The 23206-nt window shown below is 42.2% G+C and overlaps 1 protein-coding gene across 1 annotated transcript in view; it reads left to right on the forward strand.

Annotated features, from left to right (window-relative positions):
• The window catches only part of LOC311131178 (AT-rich interactive domain-containing protein 3A-like), a 49367-nt gene extending 35127 nt beyond the window's left edge, over positions 1 to 14240 (forward strand). The window contains exons 4-9 of the mRNA XM_084164025.1: positions 6896 to 6968; positions 8477 to 8660; positions 9681 to 9928; positions 10258 to 10542; positions 13543 to 13632; positions 13820 to 14240. Coding sequence (XP_084020151.1) covers positions 6896 to 6968; positions 8477 to 8660; positions 9681 to 9928; positions 10258 to 10542; positions 13543 to 13632; positions 13820 to 13956 — 1017 coding nt within the window. The 3' untranslated portion in view covers positions 13957 to 14240. The remainder of the gene's footprint in view (positions 1 to 6895; positions 6969 to 8476; positions 8661 to 9680; positions 9929 to 10257; positions 10543 to 13542; positions 13633 to 13819) is intronic.
• The last annotated feature ends 8966 nt before the right edge of the window (positions 14241 to 23206 follow it).

Raw genomic sequence — 23206 nt, forward strand, 5'->3', positions numbered from 1 at the left:
ATATATCCAATGAAAGACATGATTATTACTTTGACGTAATACAGGATTCCTTGAATCAATTAAATGTAGTTATTTTATTGACTACATGAATTGGCAGAATTCAAACATATTACATGTGCTATCACCATATTATGCTTAATCCACACAAATCAAATCCTTGAAATTATTTTGACAATCCTCTCCGAACTCTCTTCAGTTCTTAGAAAATGCAGCAATACTCACTACGAGAAACAGCTTTGTTTTTGCTTCTGAGTATTTCAGTTTCAAGTTTCAGTTTTAAGTTTTATTAGTCGTATGTACAGGATACATTTAAATTTTAGTCATTTAGCAGACACTCTTATCCAGAGCGACTTACAGTTAGTGAGTGCATACATTATTTTTTATTTTTCATACACATGGTTACTTGCCTGCGTCTTAATCCTTTGATTGTGCCCCAACCCTCTGTCCACAAGGTGAATCTTGGATTTAAAGATCAGGAATTCAGTCAGGATTAAGATGTGTTGGAGCATGTTTGGTAGTGGGTTCTGTCTCTATAGGTATAGGGCTCAGAAAGGCTGCATTTGTTCTCGGGTTTCAAAAGAGTAAATGTCTGCTCATGCATAGGTTTCTGTATTTGTTTTGATGGCATTTCAGTAAAATGAGGTGTCTTGTGGATTTCAGTGTTGAATAGCTATCTGGGGGGTGTTGTGGTGTGAAGGCTGGTAATGTATTACTGCAGTATTATATAGGGTGTAGAAAGAGGAGAGAGACAGACGGGGAAGTCAGAAATCGACTAGTTTCGGGCTCATTCAAATACAGAGTGGAACTTCTCTTGCTATTCATTCTTTGACCATCCGCAGGTGTGAATTATTTCTTACTGTGTTAATTATGTCTTCACACTAAACTAGAAAAAGGTACAGGCTGGGGTTGATTTAGGAAGACATTCATCTTTATTTACATACCACATACTTCTTTGGTATATTCTGCAAGTCACTTTACCCTGTAGGTATTAGCTCCTTATTTTCATTTTAAAAACAAACTACAGTATACTTTGCTGGTTCCCTCTTCTTGAGCTTAGATAATGGGAAAGGATACCAGTTGTACAATTGAATGCATTCAACTGAAATGTGTCTTCCGCAATTAACCCAACCCCTCTGAAGCAGGGAGGTGCGGGGGGGCTGCCTTAATCGACATCCACGTCATCGGCGCCTGGGGAGCAGTTGTTGTTGGGGGTTAACTGCCTTGCTCAGTGGCAGAACGACAGATTTGTACCTTGTCGGCTCAGGGATTCGATCCAGTAACCTTTCGGTTAGACTCCTACCTGCCAAGCTACCATGTAGTCTCCATTTCCTGTTCCTACAGCCCAGTAAAAGTTTGACATGACTTGTACAAATTATTTTCCTCTTGAGTGGAAATATTTTCAAGAAGGCACACAGTGAAATTGCTTGCTGCTATATATCACATCTGGATAATATAGACCTAAGTAGCATTATGATCATTTTTTTCTTTAAAAAAAAAAAGGTAAGCTCTTAGTTGTGTAACATAATATAGTAGGCCGTAGCATAAAATCAGGGTATTATGCTCGACACAAATAATGATTTATCTGTTTCTACACGCCAACTCAAATGGATAAATTCAGAATGGTTGGTTCTTTTAATTCAATGCTAGCAAACTCAGCTAGCGTAGCATTAGCTCTTTAGCTTCCTTACCTCACTGTGATGCATTGCCATTACTGTGGTTTCTTAGTTGGAATTGTGGTTTCATATCTCTTTGAGTTGAGTGTGTATGAGTGGGATAATGAGTGAAAGGGAACAGCCAGCCCCACATTGTGCTGTTGAACTGTCCTTGTTCACTTGATAACCATGTGAAAACACAGCAAGCTAGCATAGGAGGAACACAGCTAGGAATTATACACTATTTGAATATCATGTACCCATGTTCACAAACCATATCCAGAACCCTCTCACACTGGTGAAGTCAAGCTGCATGTTCGCTCCCTCCCCTCCCCCTCCTGACCTTTCCCTCCCCTCCCCTACTCCTGTGTGTGTGTGTCAGCCCTGCCCGGAGGTGATTGTCAGGTGTGAAAGGATGGGTAAGTGTTTCATAGGCATCAGCTCGTGTGACACATCAGCTCAATGCAGTTCCCTCTCAATGTCCATGTGGGGATAGGGTTCAATAGCTAGGCCCAATTATGTGCTAAGTGACACTTCTCGCGCGGTGACATGATGGGACTCCGGTTGCTGTTGTTTTTCTTAACCTGTTTGAGTAAGATTGGCTACCTGTGCTGGAATTATTCACGATATTTTTTGTGTGTGTGTTTGACCCAACAGGCAAACAACAAGCTTGACCTGCACACAGTAGTTAGAGCATTCAGAAATGAACATGTTGCTTATCTTGTATCAATGATCCAAGAGTTACGAACAAAGAAACATCGTAAACAGCCAAATAAACATGGCGTGCTCAACCATTTGATGTAGTTTGCACAGGCAATGCATTGAAGTGGTCTATGACTATCTGTTTGCCTATTCACATTGTAACATTCTGGGTGGATCTAAGGAAATCTGTGCTGGCAGGAAACCTGCTCACATTAAAACTCCCTGCTACTAAAAGTTCCATCTAAAACGCCTGCCTGCTTTGTTGCAGTATCACTGGGGCACACGTAAAACTCCTCTGCAGTGGCATGTACTGTATGTAACAATTTTAATTCTCACCACCAACGTTTTGGTCATTGACACAGCTCTTTGCGAGACAATCGCACACAAGGAGACGGTCAACGCCCTATCGGTGTGTGTACTATAGATTTAGGTTGATGTGAAAACCTGTAGCCCCCAAACCCCACCCAACCCAGATAAACAGATGTGTTCCTACTAGAGGTATGTGGGGGAGGGGGATCTGGTTTGGGGGGTTAGAGGAGTGTGTGTGTGTGGGGGGGGGGGGTTCTCTAAGAGGTTCCTAGGAAAAGGATGCAGCTGTATCCAGTAATACGAGAGAGAGGGGCCCAACTAAAGGGAGTGGTGGTTGATAGAGAGAGGGGGAAGTGGGGAAGGGAACCTGATTGGTGAGTTTCTCTAGTACCTTGTCAGGAAAGTTAACTGTTTGAAGAGAGAGGAGCATGCTCTATGGCTTTGCCTAAATAAATTGATACTGTTTGTCAGGGAGGGTGTTGGTAATCTTGTTCAGAGTGGTTGCTGCTGCCCCTCAACCTCTCCAACTGTCTTGTTCACCCGCCACTGGTACGCCAAACCCCTTGCTATGACTTGGCCCAGCTAATCAACTTTCCTTTGACATTAATCTCATGCCAATCTTCAAATCAAATCAAATCAAATCAAATCAAATTTTATTGGTCACATGCGCCGAATACAACAGGTGCAGACATTACAGTGAAATGCTTACTTACAGCCCTTAACCAACAGTGCATTTATTTTAAACAAAAAAAGTAAGAATAAAACAACAACAAAAAAGTGTTGAGAAAAAAAGAGCAGAAGTAAAAATAAAGTGACAGTAGGGAGGCTATATATACAATAGAATAAAGTGACAGTAGGGAGGCTATATATACAGGGGGGTACCGTTGCATAGTCAATGTGCGGGGGCACCGGCTAGTTGAGGTAGTTGAGGTAATATGTACATGTGGGTAGAGTTAAAGTGACTATGCATAAATACTTAACAGAGTAGCAGCAGCGTAAAAAGTATGGGGTGGGGGGGCAGTGCAAATAGTCCGGGTAGCCATGATTAGCTGTTCAGGAGTCTTATGGCTTGGGGGTAGAAGCTGTTGAGAAGTCTTTTGGACCTAGACTTGGCACTCCGGTACCGCTTGCCGTGCGGTAGCAGAGAGAACAGTCTATGACTAGGGTGACTGGAGTCTTTGACAATTTTGAGGGCCTTCCTCTGACACCGCCTGGTATAGAGGTCCTGGATGGCAGGGAGCTTTGCCCCTGTGATGTACTGGGCCGTACGCACTACCCTCTGTAGTGCCTTGCGGTCAGAGGCCAAGCAGTTGCCATACCAGGCGGTGATGCAACCAGTCAGGATGCTCTCGATGGTGCAGCTGTAGAATTTTTTGAGGATCTGAGGACCCATGCCAAATCTTTTTAGTCTCCTGAGGGGGAATAGGCTTTGTCGTGCCCTCTTCACGACTGTCTTGGTGTGTTTGGACCATGATAGTTCGTTGGTGATGTGGACACCAAGGAACTTGAAGCTCTCAACCTGTTCCACTACAGCCCCGTCGATGAGAATGGGGGCGTGCTCAGTCCTCTTTTTTTTCCTGTAGTCCACAATCATCTCCTTTGTCTTGGTCACGTTGAGGGAGAGGTTGTTGTCCTGGCACCACACGGCCAGATCTCTGACCTCCTCCCTATAGGCTGTCTCATCGTTGTCGGTGATCAGGCCTACCACTGTTGTGTCGTCGGCAAACTTAATGATGGTGTTGGAGTCGTGCCTGGCCATGCAGTCATGGGTGAACAGAGAGTACAGGAGGGGACTGAGCACGCACCCCTGAGGGGCCCCCGTGTTGAGGATCAGTGTGGCAGATGTGTTGTTACCTACCCTTACCACCTGGGGGCGGCCCGTCAGGAAGTCCAGGATCCAGTTGCAGAGGGAGGTGTTTAGTCCCAGGATCCTTAGCTTAGTGATGAGCTTTGAGGGCACTATGGTGTTGAATGCTGAGCTGTAGTCAATGAATAGCATTCTCACGTAGGTGTTCCTCTTGTCCAGGTGGGAAAGGGCAGTGTGGAGTGCGATAGAGATTGCATCATCTGTGGATCTGTTGGGGCGGTATGCAAATTGGAGTGGGTCTAGGGTTTCTGGGATTATGCTGTTGATGTGAGCCATGACCAGTCTTTCAAAGCACTTCATGGCTACAGACGTCAGTGCCACGGGTCGGTAGTCATTTAGGCAGGTTATCTTAGAGTTCTTGGGCACGGGGACTATGGTGGTCTGCTTGAAACATGTTGGTATTACAGACTCAGTCAGGGACATGTTGAAAATGTCAGTGAAGACACTTGCCAGTTGGTCAGCACATGCTCGGAGTACACGTCCTGGTAATCCGTCTGGCCCTGCGGCCTTGTGAATGTTGACCTGCTTAAAAGTCTTACTCACATCGGCTACGGAGAGCGTGATCACATAGTCGTCCGGAACAGCTGGTGCTCTCATGCATGCTTCAGTGTTGCTTGCCTCGAAGCGAGCATAGAAGTGGTTTAGCTCGTCTGGTAGGCTTGTGTCACTGGGCAGCTCGCGGCTGTGCTTCCCTTTGTAGTCTGTAATAGTTTTCAAGCCCTGCCACATCCGACGAGCGTCAGAGCCAGTGTAGTATGATTCAATCTTAGACCTGTATTGACTCTTTGCCTGTTTGATGGTTCGTCGGAGGTCATAGCGGGATTTCTTATAAGCGTCCGGGTTAGAGTCCCGTTCCTTGAAAGCGGCAGCTCTACCCTTTAGCTCAGTGCGGATGTTTCCTGTAATCCATGGCTTCTGGTTGGGGTATGTACGTACGGTCACTGTGGGGACGACATCATCGATGCACTTATTGATGAAGCCAGTGACTGATGTGGTGTACTCCTCAATGCTGTCTGAAGAATCCCGGAACATGTTCCAGTCTGTGCTAGCAAAACAGTCCTGTAGCTTAGCAATCTCCAGTCTAAACCAGGGGCCTCAAAGTAATTTTGGCATATTGTATATTTTCAATATACAGTAAAGGCTCACAGTATAGCAATTACCACATTGCCAAACCAGAATTGACTGAATTCATTGAGGTTCACATTAGATTAAATTGCTGGATACAATTGGGCCCCCAGGCAGCATGTCTCAGACCCCTGGTTAAGCTATGAAGCCAAAAGGTATCCTATACCAGATGAAGAGAGCACACACATCTCCCTATTGACTACATAGATTCTCTGTGGCATCAAACAGATATGCCCTCTTGTTTATGTTTGCTGTAACTTATGTGATCTTATTTTGTCCAGACAGTTCTATTGTCAAGGCAATTGTCCCAGGCAGGGTAGGCCTATCTCAGGAGCCTACAGTAGGAATGCTGGCAGAGCAGACCGGTGTGGATTGGTTGGAAGGAAAAGGAAGAACACATTGGTTGCGCTGTGGAGGAGGAAGAAGTGCAGGGAGGCATGGGGGGAGATCCATTACAAACTGGTGAGAGAGAGAAAGAGCGAGAGAGACTGAGGGGAGCCATTTTGAAGATTTATGGCACGGCACTCCTCGAAATGCAGGCATCCTGTAATTAGGACTCGCCTTGCCTCCAGCCTTACATTACCGCTCTCCCCGCCTAATCATCCAGCCCCCCATCCCTCTGATAATAAGATCTTACGGCAGCTTGGCATCACTAATGAGCACTAAATGCCACAAAGAGAATGGCCTGTTTGTGGTTACACAGCAAGAGCCTGGAGAAAGCACTCCCAAATCAAGAACATGAATAGAGTTTTACATTGTGTGCTCTGGCCGATCTGTTGTAATGATGAACAACCTTGTGTAGCAGGTTTATATATATAATTTCAAGGAGAATTAGAACCCAATGGTTAAAAAATGTGTATTCTTTCGACCTCAGGGATACATTATTGGTTTATAAGCTGCACATTTGTTATACTCTCCACAACAGCGAGTGTGAATCAGACTGTTTTGAACAATCTTCATACCGCAATTAAAGTTGCCTCAATAGCCCACTGTATTCTCCTGAGCATGTGATCCACTTTTACTGTTAACTTTCACTGAGCTTCCGGAGCTCTCGGCCATAGCAGCAGGGCCACATCAGGTTTTCATCAGACCGGGCCTCCTCTCTCGACTTGATGGCATTCTAAAGCTGAGGCTCCATCCTCCATTTTGGGGCAATAATGGCTCTCAACCCCCCTTGGTAATCTGCTCCCATCTGTAACCTGTTTCATCTCTTCCCCCTCCCTTCTTCTCATCTCCTCAGCTCTATGAACTAGATGGGGACCCCAAGAGAAAAGAGTTTCTGGATGACCTATTCAGCTTCATGCAAAAGAGAGGTGAGAGTGTTGTATAAGGAGTGGCGTATGTGCCAGAGAGTACTGTACATTTCTGTCCCTGTATCTAGCAGAGCCACATCAATACCAATAAATTTGTAAGTCGCTCTGGATAAGAGCGTCTACTAAATGACGTAAATGTAAATGTAAATGTAAATGTAAATGTAAATGTAAATGCCATGACTCGATGGAGACTGGAAGGCTGTACTGTTTGCCTTGGTGGGTTAGTACTGGGAGGCAGTGTTCTGTTCTCTAGCCCAGTGTTTCCCAACTCCAGTCCACAAGGACCCCCAACAGTACACATTTTTATTGTAGCCCCGGACAAGCACACCTGATTCGACTCACCAAGGGTTTGATGATTAGTTGAAAAGTTGAATCAGGTGTGTTTGTCCAGGGCGACAATCAAAATATGTACTGTTGGGTGTACTTCAGGACTGGAGTTGGGAAACACTGCTCTAACCCCCTAACCCCCGCCCCTCCCCCCTCCACTGACATACAAAACACCATTTACATTTACACTTACATCTCAGCTTTCACCTCCATGGGTGGATCTTTATTCATTTGGAGATGATTGCTTTATGGTCGGCCAAGCCCTCACTGTTCCCAGCGCATCTAAAAGTAGAGAGTACACCAGAGTGCATGTATTGACTTAGGAATGTATTTACTTATATGTTTAGGCTCCAGAGTTTGTATGTTGCTCCGTTATGGTGTTTGGTTTGGTTCAGCATTCCATGTGTGAATTGCTGCCTCAAAACATGGCAATTTCACACAAGCATATTTGATTAATGATAGTCAGCTTTATCTACAAACCGATGCAGAGAAACATCATGGAGAGTAGTCAGAAGTCACATTGTGGGTTCAATAAGTGTTTTATTCAAGCATTTCAAACAGGACAGTACATTGTATAATGTTGATACACAAATTAGTTCTACTTTGGAAATATAAGGCCAACATGTCGAATGTAATAGCAATAAATATAAATAAATGTCAAGATAGTCAGTGTGAAAAATCCAGAATTGGATGTTTACAGTATGTTGGCTCTCAAACAAATGTATGGGTGGATCTGCGTGCATAGTTTCTCTAATAATTGGACACTGCCCTCTAGGGAAAATATAGGGAATTTACAAAAGACTGACAGGAGAAAATATCCTTGTTATTTTTTAATTGTTCAAGATGTCATGTTTTTGAAAGGATAATAAGACCCAATACCATAACAAGAATAAAACAGACATGGTATTGACAATTTATTATGTATTGAAGTATTGTGTGCTAAGAAAAGGTGTGACACTGTAGGAAAACAAACCCTCTTTCTCTAATAGAACATTACATTTCTGTCACCAAAGCCACGTCCATTGAATGTAGTGTTGTACTCCTGAAGCGTTCAAACAGTTTCAAACTACTAGAAAGCTTTCTCAGTTCACACTCAGTTCCATAGCAACTTATCAAAAGAGAAACCTAGCAAAAGAGTATGGTGTAACCACAGGCAGTGAGTTGTCTTTTCCTATCTCCAGGAACCCCTGTGAACAGGATCCCGATCATGGCCAAGCAGGTCCTGGACCTGTACATGCTGTACCAGCTGGTGACAGAGAAGGGAGGCCTGGTGGAGGTCATCAACAAGAAGCTGTGGAGAGAGATCACTAAAGGACTCAACCTGCCTACCTCAATTACCAGTGCTGCCTTTACTCTCAGGACACAGTGAGTACCAGGGGTTGGAACTGAAATAATTTTCCAACCATTTAGTTCTGAAAATAACCATTATTTTTTTCATTCCGTTCCACTGTTTGGACCAGCAAAATAAAGTTCTGAACTGGTTCGAACCAAAACAAAGTAACGGTTTATATCATTCCTTTCTGTTCCTTTTTAAAACCTCTGAAATCTATTACATTTAGCGCAACATGAAATGACTTCACCAATCAGTGCATATAGAGCAGCTTGCTATGGCGCGGGCAAGCTATTTACATGCATTGAACAGACAAGTGTAGGGCGTGAGATGCGATTGACATTTTGTGGGGAGTGAGAGAGGGTGGAGGAGGAGGCTTGGCATGAAGCGCTGGCCATCTTGTAGTTATGACATACATTATCTGAATTAGTCCCACATAATTATACCTACAGAGGAGTGGCTTCTATGAAGGAACTTTGAATGTCTTTGAACTTCAGAGAGTTGGCTTAACGTTGGAGCAGAGCGGCACCAGCATTAAAATAAAAACACGTCTTACCTTTTTGTAGTTAATAAATCCAATGTGAAACGTAATAACTACAGTATCCTTAACTAGCATTGAAAAGGTTAATCCATTCTTCTCTAATACAAAATCTCTCTAATTTCTGAATCCCATTTGTACGTCAGTAGGCTACACTTTGCATAGGCGCTTTGTTGCGTTTTTTGTGGGACTGAAAAACAATGGCCGTAACATAAAATAATGTTATTAACCGGTTCCCATGCTTTTAAAATAACCGTTCTGTTCTGGAACAGTATAAATCACTTTCGTTCCCGGTTCTGATTGTGTTCGTCGAAAAATTTAATTATTTTCCGGTTTTCTGTTCCATTCCCTGAACCAGTTCTAACCCCTGGTGAGTACACACATTCGCGCGTACACACACACACACATAATTTGGAAACTTGTTTTAAGGTATACTTATCCATTGTAATAGTGTTTTTCAAATGATTTCATATTTCATCAAATGTTCCTAATACCAACTGAAATTACGTTTTCACAGATACATGAAGTACCTGTACCCATATGAATGTGACAAGAGGAGCCTCAGCAACCCCAATGAGCTCCAGGCAGCTATTGACAGTAACCGGCGGGAGGGCCGCCGGCAGAGCTTTGGCAGCTCCCTCTTCACCTACTCCCCCAACGGGACCCCCACCATGTTGTCCTCCCCCAAGATGTCCATGCAGAACATGGGGATGAATGTGGCCACCAACGGAGCATCTCTCACTCACATCCAGAAAATCAAGAAAGGTGTTGTTGGAGAGCAAGGGGTTTTGCTCAGATATCTTTAGAGGACAATTATGCTGCATTGAAATTAGGAAGTTCATTTTTTGTTTTTAATTTAAATTGTTTTTTGGGTTCATTCATATCAGATATATGAATAAAGCCAACGATTGAAGTGAACAGTAACCCATAACACGAACACAACCACAGAGTGTTGGGAGGGTTCATACAGATTATAACAGAACAGTTGAAGTGAACAGTAACCCATAGCATCAGACAACAGATATTTTATTTGAAATGCCACCACATCCCACACCAACACTACCCTGTTCTAAACTTCTCCATCTCCCCTGCAGAAGAGGAGGGCGGTCAGCCCCTGTCCGGCGTGGGCCGCATGTCTGGGCATCCTCTGGTGGGTCACTCGGTGGCAGTGGTGCAGGCGGCAGGGGCCCAGGTAGCCATGGCGGCCCAGGTAGCGGCTCTGGAGCAGCTGAGGGACAGACTGGAGGCGGGCGAGCCCCCGGAGAAGAAGATGGCCCTGCCTGCCGAGGAGCACCAGCGGCTGCTGCAGAGAGCGCTGCAGCACAACCTGCTGGCTATTACCACCCAGATGCCCATGAATATCCGCATCAACAACCAAGGTAAAGCATGTTGCAATTTTAGATTCACTTTAAATAAAGTTTGATTTGAAGGTAGCAATATTGGGCCACCATTGCAGCACTTCAGTAAAATAACATGTGTCTTAGTATGGTTAATAACCAAGGTATGTCACTCACAGCATTGGTTCCCAAACTTATTTACATTGTGACCTAGCTAAGGCCTTTCAATTTTCCTTGACAACCACCACATTAGACAAAACCGTATCTCTAAGCCACAACCCAGTCTTTAGCTACAACCCAGGGACTGGGAACACAACCCATTAGTGGTTCTCAACCCATCATCTTAGAAAACTCTGGTCTACAGGACAGTCCTAAAGGGGGATTTATGTTATGTAGATCAGGCCTCCTATTGTGAAGCAAAATTGTCAATCTTGAACTGGTCAAACAATTGTGTATATTGACCCATTTTGCATATACAACGTGCCCCGGCAGCATACAGACTCTATACGTAAGGGATTCCCTAGGTCAACAGCAGCATTTTCTTATCATCTTATCAGTGTCTAGTAAAAGTACAGAATGCTGGGGAATTTGCCTTGATATTTTGTTGTTTTTATTAAAATGAATTCATACTATTTTATGGAAAGGCCCTAAAGCTATGCAGCGTTCCCCCCTCAACTCTTCTTTTATGTGTTTGCTGTCTATCTAACAGTAGTTTGCGAGTCTCCACAGAAACTTATGAGGTTTTGTGTGTCTGTGCTTCAGTAGTAGGGTTATGTTTTTGTAGTTACTCAGATGTTTGGTTGTTCAGGCTGTTTGTATGTATAGTTGTTCAGCAAGGCAGTTTACATAATAGGTTGTACAGTTAGTATGTAAATGTTAGGTTATTCAGTGACTTTGTTTAATATATTAGGTTGTTCTGTTTGTTTGTTAGGGTTGTTCACGTAGTTCGTTTATTCAGATATCCATTAGTACATGTTGTTAGATTGTTTAAGGAGTTTGTTTGTTTAGAAGTTTGTTTGTTTAGTGAGTTTGTTTATAAATTAGGTTGTGCAATTAGTTAATTAGTTTACAGTGCCTTCAGAAAGTATTCCTACCCCTTGACTTATTCCACATGTTGTTGTGCTACAGCCGGAATTCACCCATCTACACACAATACCCCATAATGACAAAGTGAAAAAATGTTTTTAGAAATGTTAGCAAATTTATTGAAAACGACATACAGAAACACAGTATTACATTTACATAAATACTTTGTAGAAGCACCTTTGGCAGCAATTACAGCTGTGAGTCTTTCAGGGTAAGTCTCTAAGAGCTTTCCACACCTGGATTGTTCAACATATTTCCATTATTCCTTTCAAATTGGTTTTTGATCATTGCTAGACAACCATTTTCAGGTCTTGCCATAGATTTTCAAGTAGATTTAAGTCAAAACTGTAACTCGGCCATTCAGGAACATTCACTGTCTTCTTAGTAAGCAACACCAGTGTAGATTTGGCCTTGTGTTTTAAGTTATTGCCCTGCTGAAAGGTGAATTCATCTCCCAGTGTCTGGTGGAAAGCAGACTGAACCAGGTTTTCCTCTAGGATTTTGCCTGTGCTTGCTCCATTCCATTTCTTTTTTATCCTGAAAAACTGCCCAGTTCTTAACAATTACAAGCATACCCATAACATGATGCAGACAGCACTATGCTTGAAAATAGGGAGAGTGGCACTCAGTAATGTGTTGTATTGGATTTGCCCCAAACATAACACAACACTTTGTATTCAGGATAAAAAAGTGAATTGCTTTGCCACATTCTTTGCAGTATTACTTTAGTGCCTTGTTGCAAACAGGATGCATGTTTTTGAATATTTTCCCTCTATCATTTAGGTTAGTATTGTGGAGTAACTGCAATGTTGTTGATCCATCCTCAGTTTTCTCCTATCACAGCCATTAAACTCTGTAACTGTTTTAAAGTCACCATTGGCCTCATGGTGAAATCCCTGGGCGGTTTCCTTCCTCTCCGGCAACTGAGTTAGGAAGGACACCAGTGTCTTTGTAGTGACTGGGTGTATTGATACACCATCCAAAGTGTAATTAATAACTTCACCATGCTCAAAGGGATATTCAATGTCTGCTTTTTATTTTATTTTTACCCATCTACCAATAGGTGCCCTTCTTTGCGAGGCATTGGATAACCTCCCTGGTCTTTGTGGTTGAATCTGTTTGAAATTCATTGCTCAACTGAGGGACCTTACATATAATTGTATGGGTGGGGTACAGAGATGAGGTAGTCATAAAGAAATCATGTTAAACACTATTATTGCACACAGAGTGAGTCCATGCAACTTATTATGTGACTTGTTAAGCACATTTTTACTCCTGAACTTATTTAGGCTTTCCATAACAAAGGGGTTGAATACTTATTGACTCAATACATTTTAGCTTTTCGTTTTTAACTAATTTGTAAAAATGTCTAAAAACATAATTCCACTTTGACATTATGGGGTATTGTGTGTAGGGCAGTGACAAAAAATCTAAATGTAATACATTTTCAATTCAGGCTGTAACACAACAAATTGTGGAAAAAGTCAAGGGGTGTGAATACTTTCTGTTAAGTTTGTGTAGTGAGGTTGTCCATATGTACAGATCTTCCTGTGATGTTGATGCTTTTATCTGACGTTAAAGGGATAAACTGCAGTTGCTACATCAATTTTTTAAAAATACATATAAAATGCCTCATGAGCTTAGTTTAACTGTCATACCCCATCATAACCTGAAATAGTATCATGTTTTACTCCAATGTTTGTAAACAAAGTGAATGTAAACAAACACTATATAGCCTCAAAACATGGTTAAACTATCATGTTGATATGGATGGTCAGTCCTTGCATCCATATCGGTGTCTATGAATTTGAGAGTGTTTACGTTTCTCCAGCCCCATCCCTCAGCTTTTTACGCAAACGGGCAGGGAAAAACGCTTTGTTGTTTCAACTGCTGATTGCCGCTTTAAACATCACCCATGAATGCTGTGGACGTTACATGCTGTGTGTGTTTTCTCAGATGGCCGGCAGGACTCAGCTCTCAATCTCACCACAAATGGCATGAGCAGCATCAGTATGTCAGTGGAGCTCAATGGAGTGATGTACACCGGTGAGTCACCAGTCACAGAGTCTACTACACTGTCCATATGTGTTACTACTGCAACTCACAACATTGTTTGTCAACATTGGACCTTTGCAGGTCAGGAAAACACATCAAGTTGAACTTACAACTTGCTATCTTATTTTTGCAATGACATAAATGTTACTGTACATCTCTGTTTTTTGTTTCCATGCAGGTGTGCTATTTGCTCAGGCAGCCTCGTCAGCCTCGTCAGGCCCCTCTGGATCATCAAGTAACAACAAAGCCCCTGGTGGGCGCAGTGGATCCCAGCCGTTCCCCTACACACCTACCTCAACCAACCCATCATCTTAACATCTCTGGACCTTTCCCTTTTTGATGCCAAAACTAAAGCCAAAAAAAAACCCAACCTCATTTTCTACATAGCCTACGCCAAAAAAAACATATACAGCAAAACACAAACCGAAACTCAGACCACTTGAAGTACACTATCTCAGGTTCTCTCATATATTCTTCCCTCTTTTGTTCTTTAGCCAAAATGAGTTTGAATAACCCAACAAAGAGCCAGTATATGATAACGATATATGCACAGCCTGTGAATAATTTATTTCTACATAAATGTAGAGATTATCTAAGAACAAAATAAAAATAATAAGTTGGAAGGGTAATGCACTGTTTACACATTTAATACAGCTACTGACTGACAATGAAACTTATTTTATTTTTAAGTAACATTATTATTATTATTATTATTATTAATATCATCATCACTAACAATATAGTCATTGCAAAAATATATATATATATTTAGGATTCTATAAAGCAGAACACTTTAAATATCTTCTATTTTAAGTAGACAAGCTTTAAAGATTTTATTTCTTCAGGGCATAACAAAGTACCATTGTGACCTCATGTTATAGAAAAAGAAAATACATTTGCATGATGCAGTCGCAAACAAATCAATCTTTGCTGAGATTTTCTATTAATTGTACCTCAGACACAGATTATCTTGCATCGTGAACACAGAGACTTGTGAACTTTTTTTTCTGGTGGAAGTCAACAGGAATTGTTCATGCTCGTTGGGACTTATATGTGCAGACATGTTGGTTTTTCTCAGGTGTCCGCCAGCTTGCTGTAAAACAATCACTTTGTATTTCACTGCTCTGTGTTTCTGTCATAACTACACACTATACAAATGTATTTGCTGGTTTGAGTGTTTGTTTCTTTCATGACCCATTTAAACCATTTGTTTTAGTTTTTAATGTAGAATGTAGTTTTCTATCCGGTTGTCTCATCAATTACCCAGGATCCTCTGTACTTTTATAAGTAGAGGGATCATCTTCACTCTCTGAAGTTGGCTGCTCTTTAGGGTGTCTTTACTTACAGTTTTTAGTAGGGGATTGATAGGTGCAGGAATTCTTAGCTCTGCAATAGTGCGGCTTTAAAGGTTTGGGGTTGGAAGTAAATTGACTTGTCATCATAATGTCTCAAGAGCACCTACACATTGATATGACATCTTCATAACAACAAAGCGTTTATGAATTTAGCTACATGCTTGCATTATGTAGTGCTGCATATATAAAGAATGGGGGTGGAAACAGCCAATCAATTCCTGTCTTTGGGTCAGCGCTGCTCTTCAAATTGACCTTTTGACCTCCTTGTCCCCAAGGCAACATCTGAGCATCTGCTCATTAAGAAAATATCTATTTTTATCAGATATCCATTGATTTCCAGCGCTCAGAAATATTTGCATTTTAACTGCTAAGGTACCACAGCTACTACGAAGGCTGTTTCTGCATCTTCAAGAAACTACATGGATTCACTCAGTACTTTTCCCAATTCAGAATCCTCAGCGAGGGTCGATTTTGACTTCATTGTAGTGACAATCAGGAGATGTTACAACATTGTATACCTTGTGTTTTTTCCCCCTGCACATCCATTTGTCCACAAATCATAGTCTACCTCAAAGACTATGATTTGACTAAATATCTTGTAAGATCATTACACAGTACCTTAATGAAGTAGTATATTGCTGTTATACCTTAAAGTGTGATATATTATGCTGAGCTTCATGACTAGGGTTTATACTGTACAATGCATTGACAGAGATAACAGAGATAGTGGTCAGGGAATTTGGCTTTTGGTAAATAACCCAAAAAGTATAGATTATTGCAGACAATCATATTACACCATTAATCTTTCCTCTATCATAGCTGATGATAATTACTTTGGATTGTTTTGGCAACATGCAATGGAGACCAGGGAAGCCTCAGTCAGGAATACTTATTTTATGCCTCCGTGATGCTGCCCCCTGGTGGATTTATTTGTTACAGCGCACAATCAGATACAGTTTCAGGGGATGGATATGGTGTATTTTGGGGGCCCTATAGCTAGCGTACAGTAGTATTCTCTTGAATAAAATTACTTGCCTTTCCCCTGTTTATATTTGATTGCAAGGCCCCCCCCCCATTTCTTCATCTCAAGAGACTTACTTATCATGGAAGAGGCATACTTTTGGATTTCTAATCAGAATCATTCCATTAATTTTCAGCCTTGATATTATGATATGAGACTTACCACTTGCTTTAGCTATTTGTTTGGTAGATAGTATATCGCAGGGACAACCAAAACATATGTGGAGATTAAATAAAATAAAATGTTATGATAAAAGAAAATATCTGCTATAATTACAAGATGCCTTATGCTGTGACAATTCTTCTATGAATTCATCTGTATATATAACACTTCTGAAAAGGCTTTGGATGGCTCTAGGTTATATGACTTACTTTGTTTTCACGTTTAAGTTCTTTCTTTCTTTAAAAAATATGATATAGAAACCTAGCACAGAGATTACATGATGACATGCATTATCATAATATTAATAATAATAGTCATAATATTAATGACGATAATAGTATTGTGCGATTTGGGGAAGCTCTAGGTTGACATACCGGCCTTGGTTTTGTTAACTATTTTGTTTTCATGTACAGTACTTGGAAATTCAGAGTATAAATGAGGCTTTTGTCTTCTACTTCTCAGGAATATACTTCTACCTCCAGTTTTACAGATTTATCCCTGCTAGGGCTAAAGTTAGTGGGTGCACAAGGGGTTGCGCTCTCTTCATTGGTGTTCTAGATTATTTTTCAGTTTACAACTACTTCTTATAGATACATGCACAAAATAATTTTTCAATCTGTTCTGTACATGTGTGCAATTTATTTCTCATTATTTTCTATGATGAACCTTTCCACTGAATGGGATGTTTCCCAAAATATGAGGAAACAAGTGAAGTTGAGGTGTGGCATGTTGTGCCTCTTTAATAACCAGTTATTAGTAAGGTGTAGTGCCCAAATAGCAGATCATCAACATGCTTTTTAGAATGTGTGACCTCTTTCTAATGCTTTTAACCATTTTCTGAGGGGTGAATAACTATTCTTGCATATTTAACCAATATGTATTTGTGTGAATATGTTTATTTGGGATTTTAATAAATATCACCTTTTCCTAGAATGTCAGCTGAGGTTTTATGTGCTGTTCTTGTCACCACAAATATAGTTTACGAAAGTTCAATCAGGAAGGCTGGTCTGAATGGCTTGTCACTTTTAATTAATCTAATAAACACACATAATTCACATTGCTTCCTATGTCACTCATCAGCATAGCAGGTATTTATATGGTAATGATTACATTGTTACCTCATAAGCAAAGCAGGTATCCTTATGGATGGCTGCATGGTGCAGTTAGTGGGAAGCGACTTGAAGGCGACTTCATCAACACCAAGGCAACTTCAAAAACTGCATGACCTTTGATCACATGATTTTTGTAAAGTTAATGCAGTCGACATGCAAGTCGGACAATTGTTATACCCATAATGCAACACACATTGAAAGTCGGTGACAGTTGGTCAATGTCTTGACAAAAGTGATCCGCTTGAATTCGCCCGTTGACTCAGGTTGTTTCTGAAGCATCACCCATTGATTACAGCTACAGCTGCAGCAGTACGAGGGTTGTCACTAGTTACCACAACCACAAAGTCAAAATGGTCTACATCTTAAAAATTCATGAAAACAAAAATTTGCTTTTTGGTCTTTATTTAAGGTTAGTCATAAGGTTAGCAGTGTGGTTAAGGAAAATTCTACCCCAAAACTATATATTTGGTATTTGTTTCATTAGTCCATTGTTGATATAGTCAGCAATCAAGTTTTCAAGATATATAACTTTCATAATAGAGAAATAAAGCATGCATGATGCATCATATGATGAAACATGTCATGGGGTCTAACGGCACTGAGGTATAATAAGAACTGGAGACTTTATCGAAGATGTCCGACCGTTGTTTTCAAGGTACTCACGTTGACCTTTGCATATGCTGTTTCATGGACAGTCTATATCCAGGTTGCATCCTGTTTATAAGGACCAACATCGCATGCGCACTAGAACTCAGTGCGCAAAGGGAGCAGCGCGAGCAGCGACAATGTCATCACGTCATCCAAAAACATGGCAGACATTGGATGAATATACAATTTTAATATCTTCGGCTGAGTGATGGAAGAAAAAAATTAAATCTGCCTCACTGACAATTATTTGAATAACTCAATGGATGTTTTGTGCACAAAGGTGATGACTAAAGTGTCTTAATAGGAATGTTCAAACCTGACTTCTCTATTTGGCCGTGTATGGACGTTGTCTTTCTGGGCTTGGCATCAGTTAAACTGCAGTACCGAAGCAAAACTGTAGGAGCAGTCAAAACTGTGCTTCTAGACTGGAACCCTGGCCCCTTGTCTAACGGTAGTCTCGCGCTGAACTGTGCATATGCAGGCTGTCAAATCCAAGGCACTCCTTAGGTATAATAACATGTTCAACTACTCAAGACATTGGCTGGAATCTAGGTTGTGCCTTTAGATTGAGAAAATTAACAATGAAGAATTTTTCACTTCTCTAAATGACTTCGCAAACCCCAAACCCCGGTCGTCACTGGCCTGATCTGCTTGGTCTGTTTCGCAAGCGTTCCCGGAAGTCTTGCGATGATGCACTTCTTGGTTTAGAAACTATGGGCCTGTTCAAGCGGATCACTTTTGTCAATGGTCACCACCTTTCAAAGTGTGTTGCATTATGGGGATAAAAATTGTCCGACTTGTGCCTACATGCTGACTGCATGAACTTTACAAGGTCATAAAGTTTTGACTGCAGTCGACTACAGGTTTCTGCATTTCCTCTTCACCAACTTCATCCTGCAGCCATTGGCTGCATTGTTGGAGGCTCTATATATATCTAATATATTGTCAACCAATCATTAGGGTGTTTTTGTTCGACCCACACGATGATGGAAACAGGACCCAACTTTGCCATGATTCATACAGTGGCTACAAATTAATGTGATATTTGAGGCTCACTGATTATACAGTGTACACACATGATTTCAGTTTGTGAGTGTGTGATGTGGGGTTTGGAGACATGTTTACTTCCACATAATCAAGAAAAACTTGTATAAACAATAGCAACACTGCCATGTTAATGTGAGCCTTGCTGTTGGAAAACCACATTAGTGTCCGACACAGATGCACCTCCCCCGACTTCACTCCTCAACTTTCATCTAGTCAGTTGGTGTAGCCTTACCATTGAAACATGCCCTGTGTTAACAAGGCAACTCTCCATCTTAACTCCTCCTCCACCCTTTAAATCAAATCAAATGTTATTTGTCACATGCGCCGAATACAACAGGTGTAGACCTTACAGTGAAATGCTTACTTACAAGCCCTTAACCAACAATGCAGTTTTAAGAAAGAATACCCCAAAAAATAACAAAAAAATACAATATAAAATAATCCGAAATAAAAGTAACAAATAATTAAAGAGCAGCAGTAAAAATAACAATAGCGAGGCTATATACAGGGGGTACCGGTACCGAGTCAATGTGCGGGGGCACCGGTTAGTCTAAGTAATTGGGGTAATATGTACATGTACAGTGGGGAAAAAAAGTATTTAGTCAGCCACAAATTGTGCAAGTTCTGTAATTTTCATCATAGATACACGTCAACTATGACAGACAAAATGAGAAAAAAAATCCAGAAAATGTGGATTTTTAATGAATTTATTTGCAAATTATGGTGGAAAATAAGTATTTGGTCAAAAGTTGGTCAAAGGTTTCTCAATACTTTGTTATATACCCTTTGTTGGCAATGACACAGGTCAAACGTTTTCTGTAAGTCTTCACAAGGTTTTCACACACTGTTGCTGGTATTTTGGCCCATTCCTCCATGCAGATCTCCTCTAGAGCAACACGGACTTTCAACTCCCTCCAAAGATTTTCTATGGGGTTGAGATCTGGAGACTGGCTAGGCCACTACAGGACCTTGAAATGCTTCTTACGAAGCCACTCCTTCGTTGCCCGGGCGGTGTGTTTGGGATCATTGTCATGCTGAAAGACCCAGCCACGTTTCATCTTCAATGCCCTTGCTGATGGAAGGAGGTTTTCACTCAAAATCTCACGATACATGGCCCCATTCATTCTTTCCTTTACATGGATCAGTCGTCATGGTCCCTTTGCAGAAAAACAGCCCCAAAGCATGATGTTTCCACCCCCATGCTTCACAGTAGGTATGGTGTTCTTTGGATGCAACTCAGCATTCTTTGTCCTCCAAACACGACGAGTTGAGTTTTTACCAAAAAGTTATATTTTGGTTTCATCTGACCATATGACATTCTCCCAATCCTCTTCTGGATCATCCAAATGCACTCTAGCAAACTTCAGACGGGCCTGGACATGTACTGGCTTAAGCAGGGGGACACATCTGGCACTGCAGGATTTGAGTCCCTGGCGGCGTAGTGTGTTTGTTAATTTGGTCCCAGCTCTCTGCAGGTCATTCACTAGGTCCCCCCGTGTGGTTCTGGGATTTTTGCTCACCGTTCTTGTGATCATTTTGACCCCACAGGGTGAGATCTTGCGTGGAGCCCCAGATCGAGGGAGATTATCAGTGGTCTTGTATGTCTTCCATTTCCTAATAATTGCTCCCACAGTTGATTTCTTCAAACCAAGCTGCTTACCTATTGCAGATTCAGTCTTCCCAGCCTGGTGCAGGTCTACAATTTTGTTTCTGGTGTCCTTTGACAGCTCTTTGGTCTTGGCCATAGTGGAGTTTGGAGTGTGACTGTTTGAGGTTGTGGACAGGTGTCTTTTATACTGATAACAAGTTCAAACAGGTGCCATTAATACAGGTAACGAGTGGAGGACAGAGGAGCCTCTTAAAGAAGAAGTTACATGTCGGTGAGAGCCAGAAATCTTGCTTGTTTGTAGGTGACCAAATACCATAATTTGCAAATAAATTCATTAAAAATCCTACAATGTGATTTTCTGGATTTTGGATTGTACCTATGATGAAAATTACAGGCCTCTCTCATCTTTTTAAGTGGGATAACTTGCACAATTGGTTGCTGACTAAATACTTTTTTTCCCCTCTGTAGGTAGAGTTATTAAAGTGATAGTAGATAATAAACAGAGAGTAGCAGCAGCGTAAAAGAGGGGTGGGGGGCAATGTCTGGGTAGCCATTTGATTAGATGTTCAGGAGTCTTATGGCTTGGGGGTAGAAGCTGTTTAGAAGCCTCTTGGACCTAGACCTGGCGCTCCGGTACCGCTTGCCGTGTGGTAGCGGAGAGAATAGTCTATGACTAGGTTGGCTGGAGTCTTTGACAATTTTTAGGGCCTTCCTCTGACACCGCCTGGTATAGAGGTCCTGGATGGCAGAACGCTTGGCCCCAGTGATGTACTGGGCCGTACGCACTACCCTCTGTAGTGCCTAGCGGTCGGAGGCCGAGCAGTTGCCATACCAGGAAGTGATGCAACCAGTCAGGATGCTCTCGACGGTGCAGCTGTAGAACCTTTTGAGGATCTGAGGACCCATGCCAAATCTTTTCAGTCTCCTGAGGGGGAATAGGTTTTGTCGTGCCCTGTTCACGACTGTCTTGGTGTGCTTGGACCATGTTAGTTTGTTGGTGATGTGGACACCAAGGAACTTCAAGCTCTCAACCTGCTCCACTACAGCCCCGTCGATGAGAATGGGGGAGTGCTCGGTCCTCTTCTTTTTCCTGTAGTCCACAATCATCTCCTTTGTCTTGATCACGTTGAGGGAGAGGTTGTTGTCCTGGCACCACATGGCCAGGTCTCTGACCACCTCCCTATAGGCAGTCTCGTCGTTGTTGGTGATCAGGCCTACCACGGTTGTGTCATCGGCAAACTTAATGATGGTGTTGGAGTCGTGCCTGGCCATGCAGTCATGAGTGAACAGGGAGTACAGGAGGGGACTGAGCATGCACCCCTGAGGGGCCCCTGTGTTGCGGATGTGTTGTTACTTACCCTTACCACCTGGGGGCGGCCTATCAGGAAGTCCAGGATCCAGTTGCAGAGGGAGGTGTTTAGTCCCAGGGTCCTTAGCTTAGTGATGAGCTTTGAGGGCACTATGGTGTTGAACGCTGAGCTGTAGTCAATGAATAGCATTCTCACAAAGGTCTTCCTTTTGTCCAGGTGTGAAAGGGCAGTGTGGAGCGCAATAGAGATTGCATAATCTGTGGATCTGTTGGGGCGATATGCAAATTGGAGTGGGTCTAGGGTTTCTGGGATAATGGTGTTGATGTGAGCCATGACCAGCCTTTCAAAGCACTTCATGGCTACAGACGTGAGTGCTACGGGTCGGTAGTCATGTAGGCAGGTTACCTTAGTGTTCTTGGGCACAGGGACTATGGTGGTCTGCTTGAAACATGTTGGTATTACAGACTCAGACAGGGAGAGATTGAAAATGTCAGTGAAGACACTTGCCAGTTGGTCAGCGCATGCTCAGAGTACACGTCCTGGTAATCCGTCTGGCCCTGCGGCCTTGTGAATGTTGACCTGTTTAATGGTCTTACTCACATCGGCTACGGAGAGCGTGATCACACAGTCATCCGGAACAGCTGATGCTCTCATTCATGTTTCAGTGTTACGATTCGATCTTAGTCCTGTATTGATGCATTGCCTGTTTGATGGGTTGTCGGAGGACATAGCAGGATTTATTCCGGGTTAGAGTCCCGCTCCTTGAAAGCGGCAGCTCTACCCTTTAGCTCAGTGCGGATGTTGCCTGTAATCCATGGCTTCTGGTTGGGGTATGTACGTACAGTCACTGTGGGGACGACGTCATTGATGAAGCCAGTGACTGATGTGGTGTACTCCTCAATGCCCAGAAGAATCCCAGAACATATTCCAGTCTGTGCTTGCAAAACAGTCCTGTAGCTTAGCATCTGCTTCATCTGACCACCTTTTTATTGACCGAGTCACTGGTGCTTCCTGCTTTAGTTTTTGCTTGTAAGCAGGAATCAGGAGGATATAATTATGGTCAGAGCTTTGTACGCGTCTCTGTGTGTGGAGTTAAGGTGGTCTAGAGTTTGTTTCCCCTCTGGTTGCAAATTTAACATGCTGGTAGAAATGAGGTAAAACGGATATAAGTTTCCCTGCATTAAAGTCCCCGGCCACTAGGAGCGCCGCCTCTGGATGAGCGTTTCCTGTTTGCTTAAGGCCGTATACAGTTCATTGAGTGCGGTCTTAGTGCCAGCATCGGTTTGTGGTGGTAAATAGAC

Source organism: Coregonus lavaretus, assembly GCF_964263955.1.
Source record: "Coregonus lavaretus genome assembly, chromosome: 6".
NCBI classification, from domain to species: domain Eukaryota; kingdom Metazoa; phylum Chordata; class Actinopteri; order Salmoniformes; family Salmonidae; genus Coregonus; species Coregonus lavaretus.